We start from the raw sequence: 13080 nt of genomic DNA, 5'->3' as shown, positions 1-13080 counted from the left end.
ATGTTTGATATTTTCATGAACAATTGTCAAATTTCGAGCCTTTTGGAATTGTGATATAAAAGTCCAGTATATCTGGCTGACCCGAAGGAAGCTTTCCACGGACCGGCTGCTGACAACCACTGTAGTAGGCAGTTATGAAGAATGTAATCAACGCTGTCACTCAAGTAAAGTATAGTAGTTGGGGTACCGCCGTAAATTTTTACTTAATTGCTCGTAAAGTAGGGATTCACAAGCCATCCAAATTAGTTCGGGTAGAAGTACCAAATTAATCGACTGAAAATAGAGCAAGTAGTTTGAGACTGCAATCTACTTTTCCAAGTAAAAACTGCGAACAGTAGTAGATATCTGTCCTAGTTAAACAGAAGTTCACTGAAACTGACTATAGGTCAGTCCGCTAGGCCCACTTTGAGGTGTTCGAAAAAGTAGAAGTACTTTCTCACTGACCACCTTTAGATGCAGCTAAATATTCCTATTCTCAATCGGCTGCGTTGCAGATAACAATGAATCTTTTCTCAGATTATCCCATGATGTGTTGCGCCATCTTTGGGGCCATCTTTTTCACATTATTGTGGATTGTGATGGGACGATACCTATGTCGAGAAGGAACGGCAGGCCAACCAAGAGAGGACGTGGCAGCCTCCATCCGCCGTTGCGACTACTTCGTATATATGGTAGCATTCGGAATGTATCTTTTCATATTTGTTGCCGCTAAGTGCTTAGTGTATTTTGTTAATATCGATGATGATGAATAAAAGTAGCCTATTTACTGTAGGCCTACTATATTAAGACCTCTCTAGATCGCATTATATATACTCTCTAGTATACGCAAAATAAATTTATATTCAATGACTGCGCACCGATTACACAAGTTTGGACTGGACACGCCATGTATGAGGGTTCGTTTAAATATCTCCTAATATAGGGTCACCATGTTTAGAGATCCGTAAAGAAGTAAACTTTTCAAATCTACTATAGCGGACGAGAAAACGGGTGATCTTGAAATTTACACAGCGAATCTCATTAGGTTTACCGGAAAAATCAGTCATTTGTCCAACTCTACTCCCGAAATACCAGTCTCCCGTCATCTCGGTCCGCATCTCGCGTAGTTCGCCGTCTTTTTAGGTATCTTAGGATATAAAGGAGGACATTTGGGCGAAGAGAAGACAAAAGGAGGATAAATCCTCCAAATAAGGACGTATGGTAACCCCAATTACAATATGATGACTATGAAATCATGATCAAGAGTACAAAAGGCTGCTACGCCCAAACAAAGAAGACGAACTTCCATTACGTTAAAAACGTCCAATGTCCGACTTCATCCCTCGGTTTGACTGAGAGATTTTCCGACACGTTCCGAAGCCATTAACGCCCGAATACTTCGTTTGGCGGCAATGTGTTCTTTAGACATCGATGTCGTCGAAATGCAAATATGGTTCTATTGCGCTGAAATCTAGCTAAAATACAGTTGCAAGTAGTGATATATAAGCAGGGTTGCCATACCGTCCTTATTTCTAAGATTTGTCCTTATTTTGAAGGACCACGTCTTAGAATACTCGACTGTCCTTATTTCTAAGAAATGTCCTTATTTTCGACTTGCGTCCTTATTTTGTCTTATTTTCAACCGCTACAAAACTTCGATCGTTTTCCTCTGGTATCTATGTTGCATGTTGCATAATATTCTAAAATTAAGCTTATTCGTCGAGATTTTATGACATCATAAATGAAAGGAACCCTCGTGACGTACACACCACAAGATTTGACTTCTAAATGGTGAGATAGCTAGGGCAGTGAGTAGTGGTTCGGCTGTACCAAGCTACCGCAGCGGACGTCATTTTAGCAGTAAACAGTAATGCCAGGTTACTGCTGTTTGGTCCACAGCAGAATAAGCTCAAGCTGTGGGGAAAGCAGCATTTATTGCGTAGTGAAAAAAAGGCGCAGTGCAGTCGACACATTGGTTAAAAAGTAGTAAAGCTATAAATCATTGATAAATTTCTCCAAATTATATTGCACTTGCGCATATTGTTTTAGCTACAAAGAAGACTAAATCTGATTAGTTGAAATAAACAGGCGTAAAAACGTCTTTCGTGTCGATTATGAGTGAGAATTCAACGGTATCTAACGAAGATTGAAGGGCGAGTGTTTCGCACATAGCAATATCTGCAATTGTAACATTAACCTGGAGGCCATAGGAGAGACCGCTACTTCAACTTACATTGATACCCCAAAACGCAAGAAGTGTGTCATGACATGATGATTAATTTGATCCAGTCAATGAATAATTTTTCCACAAGTCGATCAGCACCAACGACATCAGACTACAAGGCAGCAGCTGCAGAGGGTACCTAGGCATTCTATACTGTCAAACACCAGCAATCATTCCTCCCCAACGATTACACATCGCAATTGTTCAAAGCAATATTCTCCGATTCCAACATTTCAAATAAGTTTTCTTCGGCCAGCACCAAGGCGACAAGCATTGTTACTGGAGTTGTTGCTCCATACGCTCAAAAATGATGTGTCTAAACTTGGTGTGCGGCCTTTTTCCATCATTGTTGACGCCTCGTCTTAACGAGGTGACGAAATTTGGTTTACCACTCCAGGGGGCAACACCAACGGTATTTTTTGGGGGGGAGGGCTGACGAAGTGCTGTTTCGGCCCTAAATAAAGGTAAACCTAGAACTGAGCTGTCGCGAGATCCATGAAGCACTTTCTAATAACAGGGAGTTGCTGGAGCAGATTGTTTCTGGTGAAAAGTATGGAATATGATATGCCACGGCTCGTATAAATGCAGTAGCCTATATGTACAAAAACGCTTTTTCATGCCAATTTAATTTTTCGACTGTCCTTATTTTTTGGTCCATGTCGATGGTAACCCTGTATATAAGAAATGTCAAAATGACTGTAAGTAGGAGTTGAAATGTAGATCTTTGAAAATACTCGAACAAGAGATCTTACAGAGGGGCCGTATATTGTTAACAGTTATAAACGAGGGCGGCAACATTCGAAATTGCGGGATGCGTCTCCGTGCTGAATGCAAATGAGGTACGATAGTACAAAAAGGCGCAGCTTTCAAAAAATTTCTTTGTAGCCGCCTGGTAAGGGTTATTTCATCCACTTCAACACGACATTTTCACTCGAGGGAGTAACATGCATCCAAAATACTGACTACTGGGGTTGTTCAGAATTGACCGACTTTCAAAAAGTACAGGTTTTCAGTCCGATTCCCATGCCTTATACCTTAAAAACACATTCTGGCTACTTTTTTTGTAATTCATCCCCTGCATCCGTGTGCACATTGCCGTTTTCTCATGCACCTAAAAATTTCTTCGAAATTAGGGGATTCCCCCGTTGTCAGTGACTCGACAGGAATGGCGTGTGTTCTCATTGACGTGACGCGTATGTTCTAGCGCTGATGAAGCGCTGAGCACGGCTGTGAAACGGGAATCATTGATTAGTCAGGTGCCTTGCTGCTTTGTTGTTGATGGACTGTGTTTACGATTGAGGTGCAGGACTTATCAGGCGGCGTTTTGACTCATGCTATTAGCGAGTTTAGCGCGTGATTAGTGAACATAGTATTATAGCAGTATACAACTATTTGATATAATAGACCTGATACTCTTTTCCTTTCTACTGGGATAGAAACAAAGCTTGCAAATGTCTATTCCAGTGACTGGGGAAAACCGCCAGTCGGTTGCTCTAAATTTTTGGTTATATCCCTAGATATCAATATACTGGTATGAGTTTTTCCAATTTAGGAATAACTATCTTCGATAATCTATAATTGGATCTAATCTGGCTACTCCTGTGCAAGTTATGCAGTATGTGTTCGACCTAAAACTCTAAAAGAACTGAAATGTTTTCCACTATACTTTGTTGCTTGACTGAGTTTATGTATATCTGTTTTTCTAGGATTAGCTGTAGTGCGAAATGTCTGAAAAAAAAGAAAATCGTTATCTAGCGCACCAGTACCGAAGAAAACTAGAAGAACACGATCGCCGACACAGCATTTCTTAGTTGGGCCATCTGAGGAAGCCATTACGGGATCGAAGTTGCCCACTCTGAGGCAAGTTATGCAATATGTGCTACACCTGAGAGAGCATTCATTTTTAAAAAATGAACCAGTCAAGTCACACATCCAGATCGCAGTAGATGAAGTGATCGGTTTTTGGTTACTTGCAGGCATAAAGACTACTTGCTGGCATAAAGACTATCACAAAAGTCAATGCCACTAAAAGATTGGAAACAGTGTGGAAACAATGGCTGTCACTAAAGAAAACTGCAGGCCGGCAATATGTATCTAAAAACAAAGCGACTTTGAAGCCAAACTGAGTAAGCTATGAGATATAGGAGCCCCTGACGCAATAGCGACAATTGAAGCAAGTAGACTTCTTTCTGACAATAAAAACGTGAAGACATAGCATTTTATCAGGATCAAAGGGGTCCGAGATTAGAAGCGATCGGTGGCAAAGAAAGTGTTGAAAGCGAAAATCATGCAACAAAAGACACGGACCATGAGTGCAAGAGAGTCTGCACCAGCATCAAGTAGCGAAGGTGAATTTACAGAGAGCTCATCTATATCTTCACAGGTAGCTGACACTTCTCACAGCACTGATTTTGAACTTGCATAGTCGACATCTGGTCATTCCGCTAAATTTGTGACTCTAAAAGCTCCTGTAAACCTATTCAGCGACAAAGACCTATGCCAGGTTTTTGATCGCTTGAAAGTCAGTGATAATGCCGCTACCATGATAACTGCAGCACTGATTAAAGCTTGCGATGGCAACCCTAATGACTTCCATCTTTCAAGATCTGGAGCTATCGACGACGCATTGCAAATCGTTGGAAAATTTCCGAATCTATCTTTGAAAAAATATCCACCAATCCACCAGAGCACATTGCATTGCACTAGGATGGAAAGCTCACTAAGAGTCGTCTAGGATATCAATTTGAGGCCTTGGCAGTGCTCGCATCGTCTGCGTATTCCGGCGCATTTAAGAAAGGGAAACTTCTTGGCATTTAAACTCTGGAAAGTGCTACAGGAAAAGCACAGGCTGATGCATCATTTGAACTGTTGGAACTTTGGAATTTAACAAAATCTGTTAGGAACTTTGGAATTTAACAAAATCTGTTAGAGCTCTTGTGTTTGTCACAACATCCTCAAACACTGGTAAAAACAAAGGTGCGGTTCCGTTACTTGAAGAATTGATTAACAGGAAAGTTTTCTACAATGCCTGTCGCCATCATATTTATGAACTGGTCATACGAGAGGTTTGGAAGTGTTTGTTTGGATCGACAACCGCAGGCCCTGAAAACACGGATTTTAATACCTTCAAGAAGAAGTGGAAACATATTGATAAATCAAGAAGCTATAAAACGCTGAAGTTTATTGAAGGCAGCTGGTTGGCGATGAAAGCTGATGAAGCAAAGCAAGAAATTGATTCCACTGATGAAACCCAATGATGGAAAGCAGAAAGAAGTCTTGATAAGAGATGACTACAGAGAATGTGCAACAGGCACCTTGGCGATTTTGGATGACAAATATGTTGATCATCGTTTCGCAAGCCTGGTGCTACTCATAGCGCTAGATGGATGAGTCAAGTCCTGTACTGTCAAAAAATGTTCTTCATGTGGAGTGAGCAAATGGACTATTGTGAAGAGTTCATTGAAAAGTTGGAACGAATCAATACATTCATTGCTTTGTTTTATGTTCCAGCTTGGTTGAAAACTGGTATTGCATGTGACGCACCTTGGAATGATATCAAATTCCTTCATGACATGAAAAACTTTTCATTATGCGATCTCACCGTTGCTGATGTGGCATACAAGAAATTGCGAAAACATCATTGGTATCTAACTGAGGAAATGGTGGTATTTACCACGTTCTCGGCTAATCCAAAGATTCCTGACAAACTGAAGGAAGCGATGGCTGCTAAATTGCTGAAAATGCCAATCCCTGAAAAATTTTGCAGAGGTATGCCTCTCAGTCTGATCTCTGACGCTGTCTCTGAGTCAAGGAGTATGGTCGATTTGATTGGGCCAGAATCGTGGTTTCTATTTGATGCTATACATGTGGAACATGATTGGTTGAGTCATCCAGTTTCGGAATGGCATACAGATCCGGATTTCGTGACTGCTCAAGAATTTGTGAATACTGTTGAAGTATAGTTAATGATGCAGCAGAGCGTATGGTAAAATTGAATACCGACTATGCTGATTGAATACCGACTATGCTGCGTAAATAACGGATGACAAAAAACAGCGAGCGAGCCTCCTACAAGCTGTGGAAGATCACCGGAACAGATATGCAGATTTCTCGAAAAGCAACCATTTCATCCATCTGATTTATGTAATATTTTGCCAAGTTGATCTCTTTCTTTGCCTTATTTTTTCGTTTCCTGTGATGTTTATTACATGGCTGTGAGTGGATGTTACATTTACAGTTGTATTCTTGCACATGGGGATCCAGGAAATTGATGAACAGTGCCGGGTAGGTTTGAGGGGTGTAGGATATGTGATCCAACAAAATGACTATCAGTTTTAGGTAGTTTTGAGCAGTTCTAAGGCAGTGTGGGACATGGAAATGATATCCTAAACTAGGAATGCCTTATATAGTGGGGTTTTGTAGCACTCCAAACCGCAACAGCTGCATAAATCCATGTTATAGGTCACTTTAACTAGGGTAGGTAAAATCGTGACACTCAGATTTTAGGGGAATCCCCTATTTTCAGCTGCTATTCTTCCAGCTCAATGTGCACACGGATGCAGGGGACGAGTTACAAAAAAAAGTTGCCAGAATGTGTTTTTAAGGTATAAGGCATGGGAATCGGACTGAAAACCTGGACTTTTTGAAAGTCGGTCAATTCTGAACAACCCTACTGACTACAATGTAAATACAAAGTTTGAAGTATTTACCGAGCATACTGTTTGAGTAGAAGGGAAGCAGCTTGACTATAGTGTAAGCGGGATAATCGGCTTGGGTACTCCGAAGATTTCGGCATTGACCCCCTCTGCGTGTCGATAATCTTCTGGTAATTGGTCCACGGCAAGTAATACTGAAGTTTCGATTTATACATGGCACCCAGCGACGCAATATGACTCTAGACATGCGTCCTGCCTATTTCGTAGAAAGTATTAGGATATGTGAAGTTTCGGAAATATTTGCCAGCGAATTTGTTCGGATATAATCATGGATATACTTGGAGTGTGTGTCTACGAGACAAGACGTCACACACATCCTCCTAACGTCATATTGTAAGAAGATCTGCGTTACCATGTGTTGACTCCGTATCACGAAGAAAGATTGATTCAGAGCAACTCACCATGAGGCAGTGTATAATTTAAATGATATATTTTGCATTTCTTTTCTACTTCCATTTGAAGTGGTTTGAACGCGTCTTGGAAATTGTCATTTCTGCTCATCATTAAGTAAGGATTTACTGCCGTAATTATTCCATTACTTTAATAATAAAGCTACTAGCATGCTTAACAACCTATACACGTATGTACATGATATATAGACAATATAAATTTAATATTTATTTGTCGTTCAAGTATCAATGTCCTACCTCGCATATCTACTGGACCGATTAAAACTTCCGTCCCTCCCGTTACTTCAATATGTATGTAACGGGTAGAAATATACATTTAATTTCCGGGGTATCAGTATCGGTATCAACATCCTAATTTGAATACGTATACGGCGCCGATTAGAACTTCGGTCACTTATATTAAACCAATATAAAGCAGATTTTAGCGGCCACGGTATCAAGTTTGCAATCCCGCACAATGCTACTATACCAGAGAAAATATGTACGTTTAAACAAGGGCCATGTTTTAATGCGACCCTACATGTTACCATTAAATTCGCAAAATGCCATATTGAACAAAGGGGCATCTTCAGCAGAAAAAAAATTAGCAATATATGGATGGCATAGTATCAATATATTGAAAATGAAACATTTTTATCAAATTCAAGCAGAGAATGAGACATTGTTGAGCGTATGAAAAGTCAAGCCGAGGCTTCGACAACTGGTGGAGGCACAGCTATAAAGGCTCAGCTATGGCATTACCAATGCAAATTAAACGGTGACAATTTGTGTTTTGTCGTAGAAACAGTAATTTTGAAATAGTTATCTGAAATTAGATATAGCTCTATTATGGGGTCAACGCAACTGTTACTATTTAGTTTAAGCAATCCTGCGAATGCTCTTCTCCGTATCGCAAGGCAAAATGTGTCGAATGAGTTTATTTTCGTTTCAACTGGGGTCGCGTCGGATAAAGGTTGCCGACCACTGCCATACAACAACCACACTGAACGTATATTTCTGTTAGTTGTGGGACCTTAGGTAACACCATTTTATTTATTATTGTAATTAGGCAACCGTTCAGGTTTGAATATACGAGTTTAAAGTATAGAAATATTTTTGAAGGCTCTTTTCATTTATCGATATTAGAAAAATCAACCAAGATTCGTGAGCCCTTGTAATCACCCTTCCGAGTAACTCGATCTCCACGCTATTATTTTTAGGTAAATGCACCACAATGTTTTACTATATTCACATTTTCCCACTTGAAGTTCTTGTATCCAATCGAATATGACTTACACCTCAAATTAGACCGTTCTACATGGGCTCCTTAATCATTGATGGCCCAAAAACCCATCCTAAACCACGGAATGATCAGAAGCAGGAGTCAAGTCAGAAAAATCCACCAAATATTTTACATTGAACAAGCATTACAATCAGAGAAAGTATATCCGTTGTATAGCTAAGCCTCTCGACAACGTTGGTTAATCAGCATATAGGCCATTCGGGGACCGCTGTACGATCAATTTGAACATTATTTCGGCCTCGGGGCGATTTGTACTCTCTGGTTTCTTGTTTTCAGGAACTGATCGAGCCAATGACGACATATCGAATCGATAATGTAAATAATTCGAAGTCATCGGTTTTGCAATGACATACCAACAACGAATCTGAGCTACCTATAGGATGAGTAATTGCAATGCTCACATTCTCGAGTCCGACACGACATTTTCCTGTACCTGGGAAGTCGAAGAGAACGGCAGCAAACATCCAAGATATTCCTATAGACAAAATTTGACTTCGGATCTTATTGGTAGTTATCTCTCGATTTACCTATAAATATGACCGGTTAAAGGTCATTTTCTGGAAAAACTACTTAACCTCTTCTTGCTATATATTTTCCTACTAATGATATATATATAACTGTGCAGATGGTTACATCTAAAACAAAAACAATTTGAAACAAACATGTTTAAAATAAGGCCCTTGTTTAAAATTTATTTTTCATTTTTTGTTTGTTCTTCATGCCATGACGTCACGTATATTCAATTGTAGCGTCATAGTGGTTTGACATTGACAACTGAAAATATAGAGTCAATATAGCTCCTTTCACGAAATATCTACGTACTAGACCTGTTGAACCGACTGAACCGTAAACGTCATCTATATCAGGTGGTAATTGTCCGTAGGCTCATATAACATGTTTTTGGAAAGTATTTACACGATTATTGCAAGATTTTATAACTTAAAAAGACAATTTTTTTGAAAGGCCAGTCTTTAAAACACTGTTTAAAACATGTTTTAGACAACCATTTGTTTCAAATACAACCCTCACTGTATAAAACACAGTAAAACTCTTACTTTAAACTTATCGTGTTTAGAGAATTTATGAATCGGTCAAATTTCTGACCACAACGTAAATCACCAAAATAACGTTTTTGAAAGGGTAATCAGTGATTAGACGTTTCTTCCAGGTGCTTCATCATCTAATTATTGACCTTTGGTCCGTTCGCATTGGCAATCCACACCAGACGAACATACCGTACAGTATCGTCTACACAGCATTGTATGTTGGCTTAAAGGTATTGCAGTGCGATGGTTAGTAGCATCACAAAGTTTGTGGTTACTTGCTTCGAATTTCATAGTCAGATATAACAATATTCATATTTATTCTCTAGTTTACCCTATTATTTTTAAATACGCTCCCTGTTAAACTTAAGCTTTTCGTTGCTGCATTACCAACGATATGAGGAGAAGAGGGGATAACACCGCTGAGGGAGCTTCAGACGAAGACCACAATGATGAAGATTCTAATGGTGTGTGGTTGAATGCTTGGACTTGTTTCGGATGTAGGCCTAAAGGGCTTCAGTCTTAGCGATTTAACTTGCGGCACTAAGTACAAAATATGTTCAAAAATTCATTTCAAAATGTAATTGGACACTATGTCGCATTTTTCAGTCACGCATGCTTATTTGCTAAATTATATTGAATAGCCATGCCATCGAATTTACCGTCAATAAGCGTCATTCGCTGACTACATGTAGTGTGTTTCTCTCTTGATCCTGTGTCATTGCGGGTCAAGCTCACAGCAGAGAGTCACTAAATATTCGCAAACGGAAAGATGGATATTTCGAGTAAACTTTTGTAACAAAGCAAGTAAAATTTTTGTGATTGTCAAGGTACTTGTTCGGTAAGTGTTGATTTTTATGCTGTCAGCGCTATGCATAGAGTGGCCCGCCGTTGAAAGGCAAAAATTCAACCAACGATGTTGTTAAGAAATGAAAACTGTTATATATGAAAAAGGTTCACAGTGCAGAACAGTTTTTGAACGAGAACCTCCAAATTGCTGAGGTTCACACACAGAGCGCGAACGTGAACCTCGCGTTCACACCATCCCTATTTGTGGGTCATTCGTGGACTTCGAATGCCTCAAAGAGGATGACAGTTTCAGAAATACTGCAGTGAAATCAGTAATGTATCGTCTACATTACGGATGAACAACAACAGTAGTATAAAGGATTTCATTGATAGGTCTCGCCACAACGTTAACATAAACTAATACTGGTGATCACATATGTTCCCCGCGGGTTCACCGCATCAGTTAGATCAGGCCCGGTTACCTAACGGATATAGTTTACCACTGCTCAAAATCATTCGCTCTACAGAGTTTCTAGATTTTCTGTCGAATTCAAAAGTGCTCGTATACCCTGTTATGTAGTATGCATGGTTGGAATATAAACGTATTGCTTGAAAATGTCACAAGATCGATTTATACCCGTTTTTTATTGTATGTAACATTTTGATCAGGGCACGAAACGCTTAGCCATATTCTATTACCGATACAGAAAGGATTCGATCCACCCGAATCGTCGATGACAGAAGAGAGTTGAGACAGAACCTTGGTCGCTATGCCACATTATTGGAGCAAGGGATATTTCCTCACTTATTCCGCGGTGAGATGCATATAACGTAAAAATCATATTCAATGACATAAATGGCAGCTAAATGGTCTTGGCAAAATTAAGTCGCAGCTTCCTCTTTTTTAATATGATATTGATTGGTATTTTTCTCTTAATATCCATCCTGCTGTCAGTGGCGTCTAAAATTACCTGCATATAGTACCTCATAACTCTAAACATTAAAACTTGTAACCACGATTCTGGCATAATGACCCGATTTTATTAAATATGTTCTTTCTATTCAAATTTTGGGAGTGAAGATATAAGGAGATATTGTGAAGTATTGAATATAACATTATTTCTCTGCCATCTCTACTTTTATGTCTGACACACACGGGCATGAACGTTTGTTACCTACAAATGATCGATTTTGATCCATATTCTAAACACTCTGGTGAAATGCTGCTACTGTTCATAAGGGATAATGTATAAAGTCACCGTCGCATCTCACGCTGTGTAACATAATCCTGGCTACGCCTGATAAGTATTTAAATTTGCTCTTTATAAGATATAAGGCTTGTAGTATAGGCCAGTTTCTCTCAAAATTTTTGATCTTGCGGACCGGTATGAAACATCAACTGTGCGGACCGGCAAATTTACGACGAAAGTATTCAACTTATCAGTGAATATTCGAAATCATTTATTACTGCTCTTTCATTAGACCGTTATAAGCGGTTCTATGGAAGTTCAAACCTCCCAACTTCAGAGTCTGATCGTTTGGTTTCCCTTGAAATAAATCCGAGTTGGCTGTTTTCTTGCCTCTATATTTTACTACTAATTGTCGCTAAATTGTACCATCGTAATGTTACGAACTTTGTTTAAACATCTTTTTGAGCTTTCAAGTAAACTGGTCGTGAATCGTGATATGCTCATTTTAAACAGTTTCGTACAACACTTGCAGCATTCTGTCGTACGCTAATTCAATGTTTAAATTGTGAAGTTTAGTATTTTAATGGACAAACGTCCAATTTCTTGCCTTTCGGAATAGAGATATTAGAGTCGAATATATCTTGCAGCGACTAGCTGCTGAGAACCACTGTAGTAGGACGTTGAGAAGGGAGGTAGTCAAAGCTCTCACTCAAGTATAGGATAGTAGTTGGAGTAACGCCGTAAATTTTACTTAAATCCAAGTAAAGTAGAAATTCCCAAGCCATCAAAATTACTTCAGGTAGAATTACAAAATTAATTGACAGAAAATAAGCAAGTAGTCCAAGACTGTTTTCCACTATTTAAAAAAAACTATGAATTGAAAGTAGCAGATGTCCTAGATAACTCGACGCTGTCTGAAACGGAACCACGGACTAGAGTGCAGTCAGTTAAACCGACTTTAAGGAGTCCGAATAAGTAGAATCAGGACTACTTCATTACTGACCGAGTGACCACCTTTGGTACATATATGCAGCTAAATATTCCTATTCTCAGTCGGCTGCGTTGCAGATAACATGAATCTTTTCTCAGGTTTTCCCATGATGCATTGCGTCGTCTTTCTGATCTTGTTTATGACATTATTGTGGATTTCGATGGGCCGCTACATATGTCGAGAAGGAATACCAGTCCAAGCAAGTGAAGACGGGGCACACTCCACCCGCCATTGCGACTACTTCGTATATATGATAGCCTTCGGAATGTATCTTTTCATATTCTTTGCCACTCAGTGCTTAGTGTATTTGGTTAATATCTATGATGATGAATAAAAGTATTTACTGTAGGCTACTATATTAAGACCTCTCTAGATTGCAGTAGGCTTATATACTCTCCAGCATACGCAAAATAAATTGATATTCAATGACTGCGCACCGATTACACAAGTTTGGACA

At 39.4% G+C, this 13080-nt stretch overlaps 1 protein-coding gene across 1 annotated transcript; it reads left to right on the top strand.

The window, feature by feature from the left end:
- Nucleotides 1–9986: 9986 nt before the first annotated feature.
- On the top strand, nt 9987–13080 carry LOC145438913 (uncharacterized). Its single transcript, XM_080316309.1, has 3 exons — nt 9987–10120; nt 11150–11257; nt 12722–13080. The coding sequence occupies exons 1-3, from the start codon at nt 10051–10053 to the stop codon at nt 12955–12957; spliced, it is 414 nt and encodes a 137-aa protein (XP_080172435.1). The 5' UTR covers nt 9987–10050; the 3' UTR covers nt 12958–13080.

Source organism: Botryllus schlosseri, chromosome 1, assembly GCF_051294905.1.
Source record: "Botryllus schlosseri isolate E-star chromosome 1, Bs_hap1, whole genome shotgun sequence".
In the NCBI taxonomy this organism is placed as follows: Eukaryota; Metazoa; Chordata; class Ascidiacea; order Stolidobranchia; family Styelidae; genus Botryllus; species Botryllus schlosseri.
Note: the sequence above shows the minus strand (reverse complement) of the source record. Positions and strands in the feature narration are given on the sequence as shown.